Below are 24,153 nucleotides of genomic sequence, written 5' to 3' on the forward strand. Positions count from 1 at the left end.
TATAGGCTATTCAGGTGTTCTATTTCTTCATTTTTGTTACTTTTTTCTTGCAAAGAATTTGTCCATTTCATCTAAGTTGTCAGATTTGTTGGCCTAAAATTGTTCTTACCCTTATCGCTTTCAATTTATTTTTCAATTGCCTGTAAGGTCTTCATTTCTTCCTGTTGATCTGAGTACCAATCTGCTGTCATTACCCTTCAGTCTGAAGAACTTCCTTTAACATTTCTTGTAGTACAGGTTTGCTGGTTGTGAATTCTCTCAGTTTTGGTTTATCAAAAAAGTATTTATTGTGCCTTCATTTTCTCCATGTCAGCCCTTAAAAAAATACCTTTATAGAAGTATAATTGACATATAATAAACAGCACGTATTTGAAGTATACAGTTTGATAAGTGTTGACATGCACATACGTCTGTGAAACCATCACCGCTACCAAGATAGGTATTGATACATCCATAAGCTGCGCATGTTTTTGTTCGCCTTCATAACGCCTTCCTCCTATCCTTCCACTGATTTGTTCCCTGTCATTGTAAGTTAGTTTACATTTTCTAGAATTTTTTGTGTAAATATGGTCATATGGCCAGTACTCTTTTTTGCGTGACTTTTTTTCCCATTCAGCATAATTATTTTGAGATTGATTCATGTTGTTGTGTATCAATAATAGTTCATTCCTTCTCATTGCTGAGTATTCAATAGTATTAATCCATTGTAAGGGTATACCACAGTGTATCTTCTTACCTATTGATGGACATTGAGTTGTTTCCAGTTTTTAGTTATTACAAACAAAGTTACAATGACTGTTCAGGTACAAGCCTGTGTGTGGACACATGTTCTTTAGATGTTATGGACTGAATTGTGTTGCCCCCGCCCCAACTAAATTCATATGTTGAAGCCTTAACCCCTGATGTGACTATATTTGGAAATAGCGCCTTTAAAGACATAATTAAGGTTAAATGAAGTCATAAGAGTGAGGCCCTAATCTAAAAGGACTGGCATCCTTATAAGAAGAGGAAGAGTCACCAGAGCTTTCTCCGTGTGCTGCAGAGAAAAGGCCACGTGGGGACACAGCAAGAAGGCACCATCTTCAAGCCAAGAAGAGAGGCCTCACCAGAAGCCAACTCTGTTGGAACCTTGATCTTGAGACTGCCGGCCTCCAGAACTGTGGGAAAATAAATGTCTGCTGTGTAAGCCACCAAGTCTGTGGTTCTTTGTTATGGCAGCTTGAGCTGACTGAGACATTGGATAAATACCTAGGATTGCAATATCTGGGTCATATGCTGGTGTATGTGTAACTTTTAGAGAAACTGCCAGTCTTCCAAATGGCTGCACTGTTTTACATTCTCACCAGCATTGTGTGAGGGTGCCATTCCTCTCTCTCTTAGCCAACATTTGGTATGGTCTGTCTTTCTAATTTTGGATATTCTAAAATGTATATACTGTGGTATCTCACTGTGGTTTTAATTTGCGTTTCCCTAATGACTAACGATGTTGAGCATGTTTTCATGACCTGATTTGCCACCTGTTTCTTTTGTTTTGATGAAGTGTCTGTTCAGATTTTTTGCTCATTTTAAAAATCAGATTGTTTTTGTAATAGAGTTTTGAGAATTCTTTATATTTAAAATATAAGACGTTTATCACACATATGATTTGTAGGTACTCCCTCACAGTCTATAGGTTGTACTTTCTTTTTTTTTAATACATAAACTTTTTTTTTTCTTGGCCGCCCTGCTGCTCGGCATGTGGTATCTTGGCTTCCCAGCCAGGGATCGAACCTGCGCCCCCTGCAGTGGAAGCATGGAGGCTTAACCACTGGACCACCAGGGAAGTCCCTATAGGTTGTATTTTCATTCTTGTAACAGTTTTTTTTTTTTAAGAGCAAATTTAAAAATTTTTGGTAAAGTCTAATTTAACAACATTTCTTACCGGTGTGCAATCTGTAAGTAAACTGCGTAACCTAAGGCCACAAAGATTTGCTCCTGTTTACTTACCGAAGTTGTATAGTTTTGGGCTTTATATTAGTTTGTGGTCCATTTCATATTAATTTTTATATATGGTGCAAGGTATGGATGGAAGTTAATGGTTTTGCATTTGTATATTCAATATTCCTACAACATTTGTTGAAAACAATATCTATGCCTTTATGCCTCTGTAGAAAAATACATGTAGGTCTTTTTTGGACTCTTCAGTTCCATTGTTTTCTTTGTCTGTCTTTACACCAATGCCCCATTGTTTTCATTATAGTAATCTTATAATGGGTCTTGTAATCAGATAGTTTAAGTCTTCCAATTTTTTTCTTTCTCAACATTGTTTTGACTATTCTAGGTTCTTTGCATTTACATTTCAATTTTTTAATCACTTCGTCAGTTTCTACAAAAAAAAGCCTGCGTGAACTGTGAATGATATTGCATATAAACTACAGATCAGTTTGGGGGCGCATTGAATTATTAACAATTTTGAGTCTTCCAATCCATGATTATAGTATATTTCTCCATATATTTAGATCTTTATTTTTTCTCACTAATGTTTTATAGTTTTTATTGTACAACTCCGTCACATTTTTTTTTTTTGGTTAGATTTATCCCTAAGTATTTATATATTTTTATGCTATTGTAAGTAGTATTTTTCAATTTCAGTTTCTACTTTATACATTGTTAGAATATAGAAATATAGTGGATATTTGTATATTTACCTTGAATTCTGCAGCTGTGCTAAGCTCATTTATTAGTTGTAGTTCCTTCTTTGTAGATTCTGTTTCTGCAGAGATGATCATGTCATCTGTGAATAATGACAGCTTTAATTCTTCTTTTCTAATTTAGATGTAATTTCTTCTTTCCTCCTTCTTCCTGTTACCTTATTGCACTGGATCAAACCTCTAGAACGATGTTGACTTAGAGATGGAGAGATTGGACATACTTGCCTTGTTTCCAATCTTAGAAGAAAAATATTCATTATTTTTTGTAGTTACATATGATGTTAACTGTAGTTTTTTGTTTGTTTATTTTTGCTTTTTGTTTTTTTGGTAGATACTCCTGCCAATTTGAGGACATCCCCTTTTATTCCTAGTTTGTTGAGAATTTTTACCATGAATAAACTGGATTTTGTTAAATGCCTTTCTCACATCTGTTGAAGGGATAGTGTGGTTTTTCTCTTTTACTCTGTTAATATGGTGAGTTTTCTTGATAAATTTTCAAATATTAAAACCTTGCATTACTGGGATAAATCTCACTTGATTATGATATATTATCTTTTTTATATAATTTGGGATTCTGTTAGCTAAAATGTGTTAAGAATTTTTAAATCTCTGTTCATGAGAGGTATTGATCGTTCTTTACTTTTCCTTTTTTAAAAATTAATTAATTAATTAATTAACTTATTTAATTGGCTGTGTTGGGTCTTTTTTTGCTGTGCGTGGGCTTTCTTTGGCTGCGGTGAGTGGGGGCTACTCTTCAATGTGGTGTGCGGGCTCCTCACTGCCGTGGCTTCTCTTGTTGCAGAGCACGGGCTCTAGGTGCGTGGGCTTCAGTAGTTGCAGCACATGGGCTCAATAGTTGTGGCTCACGGGCTCTAAAACACAGGCTCAATAGTTGTGACTCACGGACTTAGTTGCTCTGTGGCATGTGGAATCTTCCTGGAGCAGGGATTGAACCTGTGTCCCCTGCATTGGCAGGCGGATTCTTAACCACTGTGCCACCTAGGAAGCCACTTTACTTTTCTTATCTTTGTCTGGTTTTGGTATCAGAGTAATTCTGGCCTCATAAAATAACTTGGGAAGTGTTCCTTTCTCTTCAGTTTTCTGGAAGAGTTTGTGTATAATTGATATTATTTCTTACATAAATGTTTGCTAGAATTGACTAGTGATGAAACTGGCTAGGCCTGAAATTTTCTTTGTGGGAAGATTTGAAACCTCAAATAAAATTTATTTGGTAAACATAAGGTTATTGCAATTTTCTGTTTCTTTTTCAGTGACCTTTGGTAGTTTGTATCCTTCAAGAAATGTCTGCATTTTGTCAGTTATCTTTTTGCATAAAGTTTTTCATACTATTTTAATTATTTTAAAAATAACTGTGTGATCTGTAGTGATGTCACCTCACTTCTCTCATTCCTGATATTGGTAATTTGTGTCTTTCCTCTTTTTCCTCTGATCAGCCTGAATAGAGATTTATCAATTTTTTTTTTATTTTTTTTAAGTATACATTTTTGTATCATTGATTTTTCTCTATTTCTTTTATTTAAAAAATGATCGATTTCCTTTTTAAACTGGTTTTTTTTTTTCTGCTTAAAACTTGGGCTTATCTTTTTTCCAATTTCATAAAGTGGAAGATGAGGTCATTGCTTTGGGATTTTTATTCTTTTCTATTATAGGTGTTCAGTACTTTAAAATTTCCTCTAGGTTTTGCAGCTGTATTACACAACTGTTGATATATTGTTTTTCATCTTCATTCAGTTAAGAATACTTTCTAACTATGTTTTGTATCTCTTCTTGATCCATGGATTATTTAGGAGTGTTTAGATTACAAATACTTGAGAATTTTCCATATATCTGTTAGTAATTTCTAATTTAACTCCATTTTGGTCACAAAACATATATTGTATGTTTGAATCCTTTTAAATTTATTGAAACTTGTTTGATGTCCTATAACATGGTCTATTTTGGTAAATGTTATGTGTGCACTTGAAAATAACATATTCTCCTGTATCGAGTACAATGTTCTATAAATGTCTGTTATCTCAAATTGGTTAATAGTGTTATTCAAGTATTCCATACCCTTTCTGATATTTCTATTTGTTCTGTTAATTATGAGCAACTCGTTGAAATTTGTGACTATAAGAGGAAATTAGTTTTATTTACCTTTTTAAAAATATTTTATAATTTATTTATTCATTATTATTATTATATATATATATACACATATTGGGCTGCATAGGGTCTTCGTTGCGGCATGTGGGATCTTTCGTTGCAGTGTGCGGGCTCTTTGCTGTGGTACGTGGGCTTCTCTCTAGTCGTAGCGTGTGAGTTTTCTCTTAACTAGTTGTGGTGTGCGGGCTGCAGAGTGTGTGGGCTCTGTAGTTTGTGGCACGTGGACTTAGTTGCCCCGTGGCACGTGGGATCTTAGTTCCCCGACCAGGGATTGAACCCATGTCCCCTGCATTGCTGGAAGGATTCTTTTCCACTGGACCACTAGGGAAGTCCCTGTCTTATTTACTTTTGAGTTATCTTAGTTTCCCTTCATTTATTTTGAAGCCCTGTTAGCAGGTGCATAAACATTCAGGATTGTTATGTTCTCCTGATGAATTGACTCTTTTATCATTGTGAAAACATCCTTTTTATTCCTTAAAATATTCTTTCTCTGAAATCTACTTTGTGTGTTACTAACAGGCATTCCTGGTTTATTTTGATTACTGTGGTATATCTTTTTCCATCTTTTTACTTTAACCTATTTGTGTCTTTATTTTTAAAACATATTTCTTATAGACAGCATTTCGTTGGATATTGCTCTTTCATTTTAATTCTATATAACAATCTTTTCCTTTGACTGGTGTATTTACCCTGTTTTAATTTAATGTAATTATGAGGGTAAGTCAAAAATTATCTGCACTCTGGCTGTAGCATTTATGGAAGTTTTAAAATAACTGCAGTGCAGATAATTTTTGACTCACCCACATATTAGTATGGCTGGGTTTAAATCTACCACCTTGCTATTGTTTTTGTTTGTTCCATCTATTCTTTTTTCCCCTTTTTTCGTTTTTTGTGTTTTCCCTCTCTTCTATTGATTAAGTTAGCTTTTTTGTGTGATTTTGTCTTATCTCCTTTATTGCTTTATTTTCTGTGAATTTGTGTTGTGGTTTATTTTTAGTGGTTGCTTTAGAGTTTATAGTATACATTTTTTTTTTAATTTATTTTTTGGGGGGGTACACCAGGTTCAATCATCTGTTTTTATACACATATCCCCATCTTCCCTCCCTTCCTTGACTCCCCCCTCCCCAAGTCCCCCCCACCCTCCCCGCCCCAGTCCTCAAAGGCATCTTCCATCCTTGAGTTGGACTCCCTTTGTTATACAAAAACTTCCCACTGACTATTTTACAGTTGGTAATATATATATGTCTGTGCTACTCTCTCGCTTCCTCTCAGTTTCCCCTTCACCCCCCGCCCCCTCCCATACCTCGAGTTCTCCAGTCCATTCTCTGTATCTGCATCCTTGTTCTTGTCACTGAGTTCAATAGTACCATTTTTAGATTCCGTATATGTGAGTTAGCATACAATATTTGTCCTTCTCTTTCTGACTTACTTCACTCTGTATGACAGATTGTAGTTCTATCCACCTCATTACATACAGCTCCATCTCATCCCTTTTTATAGCTGAGTAATATTCCATTGTATATATATGCCACATCTTCTGTATCCATTCATTTGTTGATGGGCATTTAGGTTGCTTCCATGTCCTGGCTATTGTAAATAGTGCTGCAATAAATATTATGGTACAAGTTTCTTTTGGGATTATGGTTTTCTTTGGGTATATGCCCAGGAGTGGGATTACTGGATCATATGGTAGTTCTATTTGTAGTTTTTTAAGGAACCTCCAAATTGTTTTCCATAGTGGCTGTACCAATTTACAGTCCCACCACCAGTGCAGGAGAGTTCCTTTTTCTCCACACCCTCTCCAACATTTGTGGTTTCCAGACTTTGTGATGATGGCCATTCTGATTGGTGTGAGGTGATACCTCATTGTGGCTTTGACTTGCATTTCTCTGATGATTAGTGATGTGGAGCATCTTTTCATGTGTTTGTTGGCCATCTGTATGTCTTCTTTGGAGAAATGTCTATTTAGGTCTTCTGCCCATTTGTGGATTGGGTTATTTGCTTTTTTGGTATTAAGCTGCATGAGCTGCTTGTATATTTTGGAGGTTAATCCTTTGTCCGTTGTTTCATAGGCAATTATTTTTTCCCACTCTGAGGGTTGCCTTTTAGTCTTGTTTATGGTTTCTTTTGCTGTGCAAAAGCTTTTAAGTTTCATGAGGTCCCATTCATTTATTCTTGATTTTATTTCCATGATTCTAGGAGGTGGGTCAAAAAGGATGTTGCTTTGATGTATGTCATATAGTGTTCTGCCTATGTTTTCCTCTAGGAGTTTGATAGTGTCTGGCCTTACATGTAGGTCTTTAATCCATTTGGAGTTTACTTTTGTGTATGGTGTTAGGAAGTGTTCTAATTTCATTCTTTTGCATGTTGCTGCCCAGTTCTCCCAGCACCACTTATGGAAGAGGCTGTCTTTTTTCCATTGTATATTCTTGCCTCCCTTGTCAAAGATAAGGTGCCCATGTGTGTTTGGGCTTACCTCTGAGTTCTCTATTCTATTCCATTGATCTTCCCTTCTATTTTTGTGCCAGTACCATACTGTCTTGATCACTATGGCCTTGTAGTATAGTTTGAAGTCAGGAAGCCTGATTCCACCAACTCCATGTTTCCTTCTCAAGATTGCTTTGGCTATTCGGGGTCTTTTGCGTTTCCATACAAATCGTAAGATTTCTTGCTCTAGTTCTGTGAAAAATGCCATTGGTAATTTGATCGGGATTGCATTGAATCTGTAAATTGCTTTGGGTAGTACAGACATTTTCACGATGTTGATTCTTCCAATCCAGGAACATGGTATGTCCCTCCATCTGTTTGTGTCGTCTTTGATTTCTTTCATCAATGTCTTAAAGTTTTCTGCATACAGATCTTTTGCCTCCTTAGGCAGGTTTATTCCTAGGTATTTTATTCTTTTTGTTGCAATGGTGAATGGGAAAGTTTCCTTAATTTCTCTTTCTGCTCTTCCGTTGTTAGTGTATAGGAATGCAAGAGATTTCTGTGCATTAATTTTGTATCCTGCTACTTTACTAAACTCATCAATGAGTGCTAGCAGTTTTCTGGTAGAGTCTTTCGGGTTTTCTATATATAATATCATGTCATCTGCAAAGAGTGACAATTTTACTTCTTCTTTTCCAATTTGGATTCCTTTTATTTCTTTTTCTTCTCTGATTGCTGTGGCTAAAACTTCCAAAACTATGTTGAATAATAGTGGTGAGAGTGGACACCCTTGTCTTGTTCCTGTTTTTAGAGGGAATTCTTCCAGTTTTTCCCCATTGAGAACGATGTTGGCTTTTGGTTTTGCATATATGGCTTTTATTATGTTGAGGTAATTTCCTTCTATGCCCATTTTCTGGAGAGCTTTTATCATAAATGGATGTTGAACTTTGTCAAAAGCTTTTTCTGCATCTATTGAAATGATCATATGGTTTTTATCCTTCAATTTTTTGATATGATGTATCACATTGATTGATTTGCATATATTGAAGAATCCTTGCATCCCAGGGATAAACCCCACTTGATCATGGTGTATGATTTTTTTAATGCGCTGTTGCAGTCTGTTAGCTAGTATTTTGTTGAGGATTTTTGCATCTATATTCATCAGTGATATTGGTCTATAGTTTTCTTTTTTTGTGACATCTTTGCCTGGTTTTGGTATCAGGGTGATGGTAGCCTCGTAGAATGAGTTTGGGAGTGCTCCGCCTTCTGCAATATTTTGGAAGAGTTTGAGAAGGATAGGTGTTAACTCTTCTAGAAATGTTTGATAGAATTCGCCTGTGAACCCATCTGGTCCTGGGCTTTTGTGTGTTGGGAGATTTTTAATCACTGCCTCAACTTCCATACTTGTGATTGGTCTGTTCATGGTTTCTATTTCTTCCTGGTTCAGTCTTGGAAGATTGTATTTTTCTAAGAATGTATCCATTTCTTCCAGGTTATCCAATTGATTGGCATATAGTTGCTTGTAGTAGTCTCTCATGATGTTTTGTATTTCTGAGGTGTCCGTTGTGACTTCTCCTTTTTCATTTCTAATTCTGTTGATTTGCATCTTCTCCCTTTTTTTCTTGATGAGTCTGGCTAATGGTTTATCAATTTTGTTAATCTTCTCAAAGAACCAGCTTTTAGTTTCATTTATTTTTCTTATGGTTTCTTTCCTTTCTTTTTCATTTATTTCTGCTCTGATCTTTATGATTTCTTTGCTTCTGCTCACTTTAGGGTTTCTTTGTTCTTCTTTCTCTAGCTGTTTTAGGTGTAAGGTTAGGTTGTTTATTCGATCATTTTCTTGTTTCTTAAGGTAGGACTGTATTGCTATAAACTTCCCCCTTAGAACTGCTTTTGCTGCATCCCATAGGTTTTGGGTTGTTGTGTTTTCGTTGTCATTTGTTTCTAGATATTTTTTGATTTCCTCTTTGATTTCTTTAGTGATTCCTTGGTTGTTTAAGAGTGAATTGTTTAGCCTCCATATGTTTGTCTTTTTTGCAGTTTTTTTCCTGTAATTGATATCTAGTCTCATGGCGTTGTGGTCTGAGAAGATGCTTGATATGATTTCAATTTTCTTGAATTTGCTGAGGTTTGATTTGTGACCCAAGATGTGATCTATCCTGGAAAATGTTCCGTGTGCACTTGAGAAGAACGTGTAGTCTGTCGTTTTTGGATGGAATGTCCTATAAATATCAATTAAGTCGAGATTGTCTAATGTGTCATTTAAAGCTTGTGTGTCTTTATTGATTTTCTGTTTGGATGATCTGTCCATTGATGTAAGTGGGGTGTTCAAGTCTCCCACTATTATTGTGTTCCTGTCGATGTCCCCTTTTATAGCTGTTAGCACTTGCCTTATGTATTGAGGTGCTCCTATATTGGGGGCATAGATATTTACCATTGTGATATGTTCTTCTTGAATGGATCCCTTGATCATTATGTAGTGTCCTTCCTTGTCTCTTTTAATAGTCTTTACTTTCAAGTCTAATTTGTCTGATATGAGTATTGCTACTCCAGCTTTCTTTTGACTTCCATTTGCATGGAATATCTTTTTCCATCCCTTTACTTTCAGTCTATATGTATCCCTTGGTCTGAAGTGGGTTTCTTGTAGGCAGCATATAGAAGGGTCTTGTTTTTGTATCCATTCAGCCAGTCTGTGTCTTTTGGTTGGAGCATTTAATCCATTTACATTTAAGGTGATTATTGACATGTGTGTTCCAATTCCCATTTTCTTAATTGTTTTGAGTTTGTATTTGTAGGTGTTTTCCTTTTCTTGTGTTTCCTACTTAGAGAAGTTCCTTTAGCACTTGTTGTAAGGCTGGTTTGGTGGTGCTGAATTCTCTTAACTTTTGCTTGTCTGGAAAGCTTTTGATTTCTCCCTCAAATCTGAATGAGATTCTTGCTGGGTAGAGTATTCTTGGCTGTAGGTTTCTCTCTTTCAGGACTTTCAGGATATCCTGCCATTCCCTTCTGGCCTGCAGAGTTTCTGTGGAAAGGTCAGCTGTTATCCTGATGGGTTTTCCCTTATATGTTGTTTGTTGCTTTTCTCTTGCTGCTTTTAATATTTTTTCTTTGTGTTTAATTGTCGTTAGTTTGATTAATATGTGTCTCGGTGTGTTTCTCCTTGGGTTTATTCTGTATGGGACTCTCTGTGCTTCTTGGACTTGGTTAATTATTTCCTTTCCCATGTTGGGGAAGTTTTCCACTATAACCTCTTCGAATATTTTCTCAGACACTTTCTTGTTTTCTTCTTCTTCTGGGATGCCTATAATTTGAATGTTGGTACGCTTAATGTTATCACTGAGGTCTCTGAGACTGTCTTCTAATCTTTTTATTATTTTTTCTTTTTCCTGCTCTGTGGCAGTTATTTCCCCCATTCTATCCTCCAACTCACTTATTCGTTCTTCTGCCTCAGTCATTCTGCTGGTTATAGCATCTAGAGTATTTTTAATTTCAGTTATTTTGTTATCCATTGCTGTTTGTTTTTCTGAGTTCTTATGAACTGTGTCTTGTACTTTCTCTATTTTGTTATCGAGATTTTGTATCATTTTTACTATCATTACTCTAAATTCTTTTTCAGGCATTTTTCCTATTTCCTCCTCATTTATTTGGTCTTGTGGGTTTTTTTTCCTGCTCCTTTGCCTGCATGGTGTTTCTTTGTTTCCTCATGGTTGTCCAAGCTTTTGGGGTTGCTTGTCCTTGGGTTTTTTTGCGTTATTCTGTGACCAGCAGAGGTTCCTTTATTGTTCGTCTGTAAGCATCGGTGTGTGGGGAGGGAGAGGGTACAATAGTGGCTCCTTCTCCTGGGAGGGAGTGAGCAGTGGCGCACTGATGTCTCAGTCAGGCTTGGAGGTGCCTGTTGCAGAGGGCGCCGGTGGCTCAGGCGTAAACAGAAAGTCTTAGAGTTGGGCCTCTCTCGGGGGTTTTTTTCTTTTTTTTTTTTTCTCTCGGCAGCTTCCCTGCTGCTGGCGTTGCAAGGGGTTTTAATCTAGCCCCATCCGAGTGCCTGAGGGTGCTTGTTATCCCTGAGCGCCTTAGGTGGCCCGCAGGGCATCTCTCCACTGCCTGTTGCAGAGGCGCGGAAAGAGAGAGAGAGGCTATGCGCACGGCTCCTCCCCCCCGCCCATGAGCCTGCAGCCTCCAGCCGCCATCATGGCCGGGCAGCTCTCAGGAACGGGCACTCCTCTCCGCGGACCTCCTCCCTCCTGTCCTCTCAGTCCGTCACCCTACCGGCAACAATGTTTCTCACACTGAACCAGCTCTCCTGTTCCCACACTCCCGCTCCTGGACCCTCCATTCAGCCGCGGGTCGATGTCTCGGTCCGGGAACGCTGAGCTGCGCTGCGGACCCTCCGAGTGTTTCTCACTCCCTCCCGTCTGCCACAGCTCCGCCGCTTCACCCTCTTTGAGCCCTCGTAGATGCCTCCCTACCGGCTATGTCGGGCTCCCCGCAGTCCTATCTGGTGTCCGAGGCCGTCTGCTGGTGTTCAGCTGGTTCTCTGTGAGAATTACTGCGTCCTTCTGTGCATTCCCAATGCATCTGTGGGGAGGGATGCACTCCACGTGTCTCTACTTCGCCGCCATCTTTTTTCTCCTATAGTATACATTTTTATCTTATCAGTCTACCTTCAAGTCATATTATAACTCTTTTTGTGTTGTATGAGAACATTAGAACAATATACAGATTTCCAATTTTATCCCTCAGGGTCTTTGTGCTATTTTTGGCATAAATTTTACTTGTACATGTATTACAATCCCCACAATACATTGTTATTATTTTTGCTGGAAATAGCAAATTATTTTAAAAATAGAAAAGTATTTTTTATTTCCCTTCATGTTTACTATTTCCATTGTTTTTTGTTCTTTTGTGTAGATTCAAGTCTGGTATAGCTTTATTTTTGCCTTAAGGACTTATAATTTTTTTCAGCAGTCATGCATATTTTAAAGAACTTAATAGGAGAAACATGACCTTTTATATTTGCCCAATAATATGCCATTTCTATTGTTCTTCCTTCATTCCCAAAGTTCCAAGTTCTCCTCTGCTATTATTTCTCTTTGACTTGAAGAACTTCCTTTAGTGCTTGTTTTAAATAGAGCAGGTCTGCTGATGACAAATTCACTTAGTTTTTCTTCATCTGCCAAGGTCTTTATTTCACCTTCATTCTGAAGGATATTTTTACTGTCTATAAAATTCTGGGTTGACGTTCCTTTCTTTCACCATTTTCAATATGTTCCACTGCCTTTTAACCTCCATAGTTTCTGATGAGAAATCCACAGTATTTTAAATTGTTGTTCACATAATGCTTCATTTTTTTCCCCTGGGTGCTTTCAAGACTTTTTTCTTTGAGGTTTTCAGCAGTTTGATTGTGGTGTGTCAGGGCTTGGATTTCTTTGACTTCTACTCTCTTCAGGGCTTGCTGAATCTCTTGACTGTAAATTTATGCCTTTCACCAAATTTGGGCATGTTCAATCAACATGCTTTTCTGCATTGCTCTCTTTCCGCTCTTCTTCAGGAACTCCATTGACAAAAATATTTAAGCTTCTGATATTATCTCACCAGTTCCTAAGGCTTTGCTCATTTTTTCTTTAGATTGAAGTGTTTATCTTGATCCTTTTTCAAGTTCACTAAGTCTTTTTTGTCACTTCCATTTTATTATTGTGCATATCCCATGATTAAAAATTTTTTTTCAGTTCTAAAATTTCTACTTAAAAGTATGTATATAATTTTTGTTTCTCTGTTGAGATCATCTCTCCATTCATTTCAAGGGTGTTTATCTCATTGAGGGTTATTATTTAATAGCTGTTTAAATGTGTCTGATAATATGAGCCAAACATCTGGGTCATTTCAGGGCTGGCATCTATGGTTTCTCTTTTCTCATGGGTACTGTTTACATTTTCCTAGTTCTTTGTATGTCAAGTAATTTCAGAATATATCCTGCATATTTTGAACACTATGTTGTGAGATCCTGGGTGCTATTGAAATCCTGTGGAGAATAGTGATTTGTTTGCCGTAACAGGCAACCAAGCTTGTTAGATTCAGATTGTAAATTCCTTCTCTCCTGTGGGCAGTGGCTCCATTTTCAGTTCTGTAGTCAAAACCTTTGTTATGCTGAGCCACTAAAGGGTTAGTTTCAGACTGTGGCAATGGTTATATGGTACTTCAATTCGCAAAGCTTTAGCTATACCTCTTTGATTGTGTTCCATGCACGTGTAGCTTAGGGATTGTCCTGGGATGTGTGTGAGTTCACATACAGAAGTAGAGGATTCCCTTCTCAGCTCTCTCCTCTTTGGAGTTCTCCCATGCTGCCTGGTTCCCTGAGGCTCCTCTCCTGGTTCTTCTGCCTAGAGAGATGGAGTTCTTTCAGAATGTTAGCTTTCTCTCTTGCCACGCAGTGTCCATAAGCAGGATCCCTTTCAAGGCAAATTGACCAGAGAAAATAAAGGGAAAATAACATGAGTTTCCCCCCTTTTCCTAGTTCTTCTATTCAGATTTTTTTCCCTTCTGGTTTTTGGGTATTTGTGCTACACTGCCAGTGCTTTTGGGGTTGGCATCAGGGCAGGGCTTGGGAGAGCAAGGAGATATTTTAAAAATTTCCCCAGATACTCTCTGGCTTACACGGGCCCATTTTCTTGCTCCTCTGGCTGCGATGGTGAATTTATTTCAGAATTTTTGCTGTCCATGTCTACTATGTAATTCAGTCTGTTTGTGGGTCAATATCAGGAGTTAAAAGACGAGAAAACTCCCCAAACACCCCAAACTAAAAACAAGAAACAAACAAAAACTAGAACCTTACCTGTCGTACTTGTCTTTCTTCAAATTTTGACTGCCCTCTTCAACCTATCAGCTGTTATTTATTTTTTAAAATCTTCAGTTAGTTGCTTCTTAAACTTCATCCAGAGCTTTTAGTTGTAATTTATGAAAGAGAGTGAGAGGCCATAGTGGATTTGCTCCATTTTGGTTTAAAACTAGATATTGTTCATTTAAAAAATTCGGTCTTTTTTCTCTCCAGTATGTTTTGAAATTTTCAATTGCTATGTCTTCTAGTTCAGTAATGTCCTCTTTTGCAGTGTCTCATCTGACATTTATCCCATCTAATATATCTTCTTCTCAAACATTGTGCATTTCATCTCTAGAAATCCTGCGAGGGGTTCATACATCCTCCATGTCCCTACTCACCTTGGTCAGCCTTCCCTCTACCTTCTTAAATGTATGTTATGTGTGGTTGTGCTGGCTGCTGCGATGCCCTGCTCTAGCATCTGTGTCACCTGTGGGTTGGGTTTAGTTGGGTTTAGAGACCAGAATCTGAGTGTTGTGGTTGGTTATTGCTTCTAGGCTTCTTCTGTGGACAGAGCTAAGAAATGTTTTTCTTGTTAAGAAAAAAAAAATCATTGTTTATGCTGATTTTTCCAATTCAAATTTAGCATTACAGAATTTCTCTTTAGCTTCGTTTTTATATGTTTTTGATCTCTTTTATACTGAAAAATTTTATTTCTGTCTGCCTTAACACAATTTTTTGGCTATATATTGACACTAACAATGTAATGACTGAAAACAATTTAAGATTTCTCACAGTTCTTTTTGCCCACAAAGTATATTCAGTTAGGATTTACCATCAAATTACTAGTTTTCGGTTCATAATGTATGTATATTCAACTGAGGCTCTACCTTAAACTACTATGCTTTAATGTCTGTTCAAATAAATCCTATTTGTGTGGTTAAGCTACCAGCTCAATACATGGTTAGTTTCATTTGCCTAATTTTGCTTTCACATTTTAGAGTCTGCTTTTTAAGTTAATTTTGTTGTATAATTTTATGAAATACATACATGGTTCTGCAGAAGGTACTGGAAAACTACAGCCCATGGGCCCGATCTGGCCTATGGCCTGTTTTTATACGGTCCTTGAGTTAAGAATGGTTTTTACATTTTTAAATGGGTGTAACACACACACACACACACACACACGATGAGTGTGCAACACTGACTAAATGTAGCTTCCAAACCGTGAAATATTTGCCGTCTGCCCCTCTATAGAAATCCTTCATGTTCTACCTCCAGCCCTGTCCCCTGGTTCTGTCTTCTCCCCTCTAGAGGCAGTCTGATTCATTTACTTATTTAGATTCTGGTTTATCTTTCTACTGTCTTTATGGAAGCAAACACAACTCTCTCCTATTTACTCTGCGCCCTTTTCCTCCCCCACCTTGCTTTTGCGCTGAGCAGTGCCTCCTGGAAGCCAGCCCACAGCAGGCGGGGAGATGGGCCTCACTCTTAGTGTTTTCACAGCAGCGCGCATAGCATTCCAGAGTGTGCCTGGACTGACGTCTGTGGAACTGGCCCCTTCTTGTACGTTTGAGTTATTTCTGCTTTTTTAATTTTACACGTAGTGCTGCTTTCAGTGGCCTTGTGCTTATGTTTCCTGGGGTTTGCCGCTGTCACTTTGGGATCAGTTCTTACGAGTCGGGCTGCTGGATGATGTGTTTTGCCAAGCAATAAGGCATATGCTGTGTTGCTTGGCGTTGCCCAAATCCTCTCCATAGGGACTGTACCATTTTGTATAGAGTAACTAATGCCCCACAGCCACCTAATGGACTGTGTGGTTAAACTTTCGGATTTTCTAATTTGATAGGTAAGAAATTTAAAATTTCATTTCTTACAAGCAAGTTCGAAGGACCAGTTACATTCCCTCTCATATGAACTCTCTGTTCACTTCTCTTGCCCATTTTCCTGTGGACCTATTGGTCTTTTTCATTGATTTTTAGAAACTCTCTGTGTATTAGGGATAGTGGCCTTTGCCTCTAATATAAGTTGCAAATATCTCTCCCATTTGTCTTTTTTGCTTTTCTTATTTACATGCTTTGTCTGCCACGCGATAGCGTTTATTATTGTTATTATTACGACCATTACTTCCATGTAGTCAGATTTGCTTTTCTTTTCTCTTATTGCTCTGGCCTTGGAGGGATAGCCAGGAAAGTTTCCCCTGCTCTCAGATTGTAGAAAAAAAATGCCGTCATACTCTCTTTGTATAAATTTGTGTAGTAAACTTAACTCTCTTTATGTAAATTTATATAGTAAATTTAACTCTTTGTATAGTAAAATTAACTATTTGTATAGTTAATTTTTTTAATATAAATTTCTGTTTTTTTAAAAAAATGACCCACAGAGCACTTTTGGTGTACACCATCCCATGTGATTGGCTGTCTTACCTCTGTCATCTTAAACCATAGAAAGGGGCCCTTTACTCACCTCTGCAGTTTGCCTTTGTGCAGAGACTCCTCACATCTTAGACTTTGAAGAGACCAATACGTTTATTTTCAAGGGGAAGGAATTGAAATCTGGGGAGAAGGGACTTACCCAAGGACTCCCAGCGCCATCCCAGGGACTAGCTCCGGCCGGCCAGGAAGCGGTTTATGAGCATCTGCTGTGTGTCAGCCACTTGGCCAGGCTTGTCACCGTCCTTCACTCCCAAGCCGTAGGCCCTCTGTTAGCCGCACCATGTAGGTGTGGGGACTGAAGCACAGCGAGGTGAGCTGCCGGCCCAGGGCCACGCAGCCCACGGTAGGCCATCAGGCCTAGATCCCCAGGTGCCCGCCTGAGAGTCTAGCCCCCCTGCCTCCGGATGTCTGGTGATGGCATGCACACGCTGAGCCCTTCTCCCCGCCCCGCCCCGCCCCCCGCGGCTTTGGAGGTCCTTGGACGATGAGGTGTCCTTGTCTCCACATCGGGGGCCACGGAGGGCCTGTGAACGAAGGTGTTCCCCCACGGCGTCTGCTGGGGCCCGTGGCAGCAGGCCCGCGTGCGTTGCCTCACCCCCAAGGGCATGTGTGTTACTGGCAGCCAGAGGCCGCAGGTCGCTACCTTTCCCGTTGTCTTTTTGTTCATTCATCCATTTGTTTATCTGCTCCCTCACGTCTCCAGCCCTTCATTCAGCACACCTTACTGATGCCTGCAGTGTGCAGACCCACTCCTGGCCGAGGCTGACCCGGAAATGTGACAGGCATCTGTCCCCAGAAGCTCACAGCCCTGTGGGGCGGGCAGGTGGCCTTGGCTGTCCTGTGGGGCCCAGAGCAGTGTCTCCCTCACCTTCCCTTCAGGCGTGGCTGCAGAGGACTGGCCGGGGCGGGGGGTGGGGAGCTGGTTTCTCCAGCCCTTCCTCTTTCCGGGGTCCTGCAGTATGTAGAGGCAGAGGCTGGCTTGTCCTCCGTCCAGGCTCCTGGTGGTGATGACTGAACACGGGACGTGGCGAGGGCAGGGATGCCCTGGGCGCACCGTGAGTCAGCGGCGGGCTGGACCGGTGCCTTGTCCGCACCCCAGCCCCGCGCGCCTCGGAAGTGGCAGAGGCCCAGGGAGGGGAGAGCTGAGCCTTCGGGTGAATCCAGAGCAGCCCAGAGTCACCCGTGTTTGCCTGGTGGGCCAAACAGATGAGAGTTTAAGGATATGAGGTGATGTTCATCACACCTGAATGTGTCTTGATCACGTCTTCCGCTTTTCCCGGAGCCGTAGACTTCGGGCCAAGATTCTACAGCTGTCTGCCGCCAGAGGCCTGGTTGCCAGAAGAGTCTGAGCGAGGCTCCCTCCTGGAGCCAGCTAGTTAGGCCGTGCAGCGCCGTCCCACGCCCCTGGGATGGGGCGCGCCAGCTGTCGGTGTAATTAAGGTTGCCGTAAAACCCACCAGCTAGACACACAGATGGCTCCTCTGCTCTTTGCCGGGGCAGGAGCAGTTGTGAAGGCAAGTAAATCATGTTCAGCGGCGATCACTTCAAAGGTCAGCCTCCCACTTACGGCAGCGTTATTGGCAGGGATCGCCCGTAACACGGCTTGTTTCCTGGCCATTCGATTTTATGACGCCCTAATGAATGGGGCCATTTCCATCCATTCTCAGGAAGTGCACAGCACTGGGGTTTTCGTTCTCCTGGAAAAGTTTGTCGTAGGGAGGCAGGTGGTGTGTTGGCAGGCGCGCAGGCAGTTCTGCCGGGGACAGGCCGAGGACCGCTGGCACGCGGCTTCTCTGGGCCTCCACGCCGCCCTCTGGGAGACGTTTCCTTCTGTTGTCATCAGGAGATGACTTAGGCGAAACCCCCAGCCAGTGGCTGGAACTCAACAGGCGCTCCTCTTCCTCCGGGCTTTCCTGGGTCAGGGTGTTTCCCGAGTGCCTGTGGGGATGGAGGTGCCACCGCTGGAGAGGGTACCCACGGGTGTCGTGGTCCTGCCCACCGGCAGCCGTTCTTCACAGGCCGGTGGGGCTCTGGGGGCTGTGTCCCTACCACCCGGGAGGAGACGCTCCTCACTGCACAGGCCACATCCAGGGGCGTGAGTCAGGCCAGACTTAATCCTCCCTTGGCACTTGCTGCCTGGCCATCCTTTACTCCCTTGTTTCTCACCTGGACTGTGGTGATGGGGAGCTTCTGGAAAGGGACAGGAAGGTGTTGGGGCCCCACATGGCCTTGGCAGATGGAGGCCTGGGGTGGCTGATGGGGAGGGAGGTTTAAGCCAGAGGTGACCTTGGCGCTGGGATGGGAGGAGCAGATGGACCTGGAGCCATGAGGTCCAGGTCCATCTTGCTCCCTCCCCTCCCTTCTCTTCCCACCAGAGCAGATTCCAGACCCCGCCTTGGGACGGCACTGTTCTTGTGAGTCAGGAAGTTGTGCACCCATCAGAGCACATGTTGGGGACTGCAGTGGTCCACGTCCCCTCCCAGGCCCTAGACCGCTGCCGCAGCTCCAGACTGGGTAGGCCTGAGCATCTGTTGGCAGCACGGCTCCTGTACCCCTCCTGGCCGGGGCTCTGGAGCTTTCCTTCCTGTCCACACTCCAGGAGACTCATGGCCACCTGGGAGGGCAAAGCGGGCATGTGGGATCCTGGTGCATAGAGGTGGAGAGGGAGGGAGGGCGGGCAGACGGGAGGGAGGGAGGCGGGCAGCCCCAGGCTGCCTGGGGAGCTACTACATGGGTTGGCCAGTGTTCAGAGGCCTGCAGGGCTGCCCTCTCTTTTCTGCCCCTGAACTACTCCTCAGGCTCCAGGGGGCCCAGCCTGAAATCGCCCTAGCTGGGGGCTGCTTCTGAAGAGGCTCAGAGAAGGCAGTCGTTTGTTGCCCCCCCCCCCCCCCCAGGAATTTGTCCCAGTGTTTACTGAGGCAGGATTTGGCCAGCAGGAGACAGGGATGTGGGCCCCAGGGAAGCACCACACCCTGGCCCTGCGCCCTTAAGCCAATCCCTGTATCTGGGCCTCAGTGTTCCTCATCTGGAGAATGGGTCTCAAAATACCCCTCTGTCTAAAGTGGATTTGTGGAGTGCTGCATTTAACGTGAATTTGACTTACATACATTTGAAAGAGGATGATAGGAAACCTAGGTCTGCAACATTTGAAAGGTGGTAAACTCCAGTTTTTAAATGTGTCAAGACAGCTCATTTCACGGCGTCGGCCGAGGTGCCAGAGAGCTGTGTTTGTGCTGTGGCCACATGGTGGCGCCCTGGGAGCTGGTAAACAGGCCACCAGGCCCGGCAGGCGGGCCCTGGGCACGGTGCCCGCGGCCTGCTGCTCACTATTGCAGTTTACAGTCATGTGGGCCAGGAGTTTGTTACCTGGAGGTGCTTGTTAGTCCTGGTGCTGGGCCCCGCACCCTGCCCTGCCCTGCCCAGCCCGGCTGCTGTAGACTGGAAGGTTCATGTGATAAAACGCTCGAAGAAAGCGGAACAACGGCTTGTGCTTAATTGCATTAGTTTAGAGGCGGGAGGCTGTGCAATGTTGGCGATCTCGTAAGAAAGAAAGAGTGTCTCTAAAGCTACCTCACATAACTGCGATTCTGGCTCTGTGGGCTCGGGCACACTGGCTCCCGCGGTGCTGTCACCACTCCAGGGACAGCAGGCTGAGGCTTCAACAGCTGTGAGTTATGTGACCTCTTCAGAAGCAAGAGCCTCGCACAGAGCATGGCCCCAGTATTGATGGGAATCACTGGTGCTCTTGGCTACACGTGGACCCTCCCCTAAGCTCACCTTCATTGGGCCCCTGCCGCTCTCCAGGGGTCCAATCATGAAGACGGGGGACGTCTTCCTGCCTCCCTGGCCCACGTGCCAATGGGCATGGAGAGGGCGTGCGGCTCGGAGGACTGTTTGTGGGGAGAGGCAAGGTGGTGGGAGGTATCACAGAGCAGGCCCTGAGGTCTCCCTGTGGCAGTCCCCACCTCCTCGCTTGGGCTGCTCATCCTGGGGGCGCATTTTCCAGCACCACCCTCTCAAAACCCTTCAGGCCTCAGGGCACTCAGTGGCCCTCCTTGGCCTTGTCCGCAGGTGCCCGCCCTGCACCCCTGAGGCCCACCAGTATGACGGGTGCCCACTCTTGCAGGTGGTGAGAAGCTACAAGGCCACCATCCAACAGACCTTGGACATCCTCTTCCTCCGGGAAGGCTCTGAGTTTCTCAGCAGCACAGATGCTTCGAGCCGGGACTCTGCCGACCGCACCATTATTGCCTGGGATTTCCAGAGCTCCGCCAAGATCTCCAACCAGATTTTCCACGTGAGAAACCCCGTTTGGCGTTGCTTTCAGTTTCAGCCGCAGGATGCATCTGTGTAGCCCCAGGCTGTCTGGGGTCCCAGGTCACTTCTGCAGAGATGGTTCAGCAGGCAGGATCTATGGAGACAGATTGGCTGCCTGAAATTTGTAGGGTGGGGGGAGGCAAAATGCAGGTCCAGGCCTGCCCAGAGAACCTTCCATGGGCTCCCAGATCGGAGTGGCTCCCTAACGGCCCTCTCACTCTTCCTTCACCCAGCACAGCCACGCCACAGGGTAAGGGCGTGGAGGGGCGGCCTGGCCCAGATCCACGGGAACGTGGCTGCACACCCGAGACACCCCTACCCCTCCACCACCCCAGCCAGCCTGCGGGGGCCCACCTTGCCCTTGCTCAGTGGCTTTGGCAGGGGCTGTGACTCAAGCATTCAAGCAGGGACCCTGAAGGCAGACCACCTGCGTTAAAGTCCTGCATTCACCACTTGTAAGCAGGGAGCCCAGGTCCGTTATTTAGCCTCTTTGATTCTTATTTTTCTCTTAGAAAATTGAGGATGAGAATATTTCTTGCCTCATAGAGCGGTTTTGAGAATTAAAAGAGATAAATTTTTATAGAGTCTAGCACCATGCCAGGCACAAGGAGCTCTCCACAAATGCATTACCATCACTGCCATCGTCACTACCAGTCATCACCATCCTTGTCATCACCACCGTCCTCCTCCTCCTCACCATCACCTCTTACCATCTCCATCCCCATCACCACCATCACCACCATCACCTCTTACCATCTCCATCCCCATCACCACCACCACCATCACCACCATCACCCCTTACCATCTCCATCCCCATCACCACCGTCACCACCATCCTCCTCACCACCGTCACCTCTTACCATCTCCATCCCCATCACCACCATCACCACTGTCACCACCATCCCCTCTTACCATCTCCATCCCCATCACCACCGTCACCACCATCCTCCTCCTCACCACCGTCATCTCTTACCATCTCCATCACCACTGTTGTGACCACCACCATCACCAACATTACCATCACCACCCATCATCATCTTTTAAGATTTCAAATTAGCTGTGGCTAATCTCTTTGGTGCTGCCATCCTGAATTTAAAAATATATATCAGGTGTATATATACACCATCTTCCTTTCCCTGCCTTTTCACTTGTTCCTAGAGGATTCTAAATGACCCTGAGCAAACCTGCCTCTAGACCTTCACTTCAGGGTTCTAGTGCAACCCACTGAGAAAGACAAGCCCTGAGAAGGGGCCGGAGGGGCATGTCTGGCCATCGGGGCATCCTGCCTCCGACAGCCCTGCAGAGACCAGGGGAGCAAGTGAGGGAGAGAAAGTGCTGTGTGCCTGAGCCGCCAGCCCTCCTAGAGTCACACTCCTAGAGTCCTCGCCTTCCGCGCAGGCAAGCGGGCACTCTGCCTGGGAGCATCACACCAGGAGCTCATTATCAGGTTGCCATGTGCTTCTGACAGCACATTAGTGTGCAGCCGTGGCAACTGCTCCGGATATCGCCCTCTGAACGTGGGCTCGTTTAGAGGCAGCAGCTTCAGGGCATCACTTAGAACACGGAAGGACAGGTGTAGTGGAGAAGGGAGCTTTTAGGGGTGCTTCTGTATGACCCAGCCCATTAAGCAGCGAGATTCCCCCTCCTGTTTGGAACCCTTGCGCATGCATTTATCTCCTCACTTGGCCAGTCTTCTCCTCACTTACTGTGCGTTCTGGCTGTGCGGGGCCCTGGGCCGGGCTGGGGCTCCCTAACGGCTCGCAGTGGAGGTGGAGAGATGGGCGTGCAGATTTATTTTCTGTCGCTGTGTAACAGATTACAAATTAGCATAAACTGGTGGCTTAAATCAATAGAAATGTATTCTTTCAGTGATGGAGGCCAGAAGTTTGTAAAAAGTATCACGGGGCTGAAATCAAGGTGATGGCAGGGCCCCCTCCCCCGGAGGCTCAGGGGGAGCATCTGCCCCTTGCATTTCCCCGCTTCTGGTGGCTGCTGGTGACACTTGGCTTGTGGCTGCATCTCCTGTCTTCACGCCAGCATCTGCCGATCTCTCTCTGCTCGGTCTTCACGCCGCTTCCTCTGTGTGTCTGATCTCCCTCTGCCTCCCTTTCATAAGGATGCATGTGATTGCATTTAGGGCAGTAATACAGGATAATCTCCTCATCTCAAGATCCTTTAGTTAATTACATCTGCAAAGATCCCCTTGCCTTTTTTTTTTTTTTTTTTGACATTTAAGGTGACATTCACAGGTGCCAGGAATTAGGATGTAGACGTATTTGGGGGGACATTTTTCAGTCCACCCCAAAGGCCATGAGCCAAAGAGTGTAGGGGGCCCTTAGAAACTGGAAAAGACAGAGGAACAGAGTCCCCCGCAGAGACTCTAGAAGGAACAAAGCCCTGCTGGCATCTTGATTTTAGCCCAGGGAGGCCGTTCAGAATTCTGACCTCCAGAACTGTAAGATAATAAATGTCTGTTGCTTTAAGCCATGAAATTTGAGGCATTTTGTTACAGGAAACTCACACAGACCCCTCCGCCGAGGTCTGGGCGGAGGGCACAAGGCCCCACACGCAGGGTTTGGGGTGGCGAGTCTGTCAGAGGCAGAAGCCCCATTGAGAGCCTCCTTCCCCCCTCTGTGGCCCTGCTGTTTCTCAGGAGAGGTACACCTGCCCCAGCCTCGCCTTGCACCCGCGGGAGCCTGTGTTCCTGGCGCAGACCAACGGCAACTACCTGGCGCTCTTCTCCGCCGTGTGGCCCTACCGGATGAGCAGAAGGCGGCGCTACGAAGGCCACGAGGTACCCCGTCCCTGTCCCCCGGGTGGGAAGTTGTCCCACCGGCAACCCTGGCAAGGGACTTGCGGCCCTCGAGGGCACGGACCCTCTGTCCAGTCAATTTGTGGTTTCTGTTTCCTGGGTGACCCCATGCCACGTGGCCTGGTGTCCACGCGAGGCCCTGGGCCACATCTGGCCCTTCCCCAGCCCCAGCTGCTGGGCAGGGACAGTTTCCTTGATGTGTTGGCTGCCGTGGACAGGTCCTGGGGGTGGGGGAGGGGTGCAGGACGGAAGGGGAGAGGGGGCTGTTTCTCTGCCCCGCTCCCTGCTGAGGGCTGCCTCGTGGGGCAGAGCCGGTGGGGACACGGTGCCTGTCCCTAAGGCCAGATGCCGTCGGCTGTGCTCTCTGGATTCCACTAAACCAGCCTCGTGACACAGGCCGGTGCCGGGATGCCAGGAGCCCAGCCGCTGGGTGCGAGGCCCAGCCCGCTTTCATGCGGGAGCACGTGGCAGCCCCCAGCTCACAGGGGCCCTGGG

At 44.1% G+C, this 24,153-nt stretch overlaps 1 protein-coding gene across 4 annotated transcripts in view; it reads left to right on the forward strand.

Moving 5' to 3' along the window:
* WDR25 (WD repeat domain 25) overlaps nucleotides 1-24,153 on the forward strand; it is a 142,289-nt gene that overhangs the window by 117,629 nt on the left and 507 nt on the right. For all 4 annotated transcript variants that reach the window (XM_057731836.1, XM_057731837.1, XM_057731838.1 and 1 more), the window contains 2 exons: nucleotides 20,656-20,826; nucleotides 23,500-23,640. In XM_057731836.1, coding sequence (XP_057587819.1) covers nucleotides 20,656-20,826; nucleotides 23,500-23,640 — 312 coding nt within the window. The remainder of the gene's footprint in view (nucleotides 1-20,655; nucleotides 20,827-23,499; nucleotides 23,641-24,153) is intronic.

The sequence above is a fragment of the Hippopotamus amphibius genome, chromosome 4, assembly GCF_030028045.1.
Source record: "Hippopotamus amphibius kiboko isolate mHipAmp2 chromosome 4, mHipAmp2.hap2, whole genome shotgun sequence".
Lineage (NCBI taxonomy): Eukaryota > Metazoa > Chordata > Mammalia > Artiodactyla > Hippopotamidae > Hippopotamus > Hippopotamus amphibius.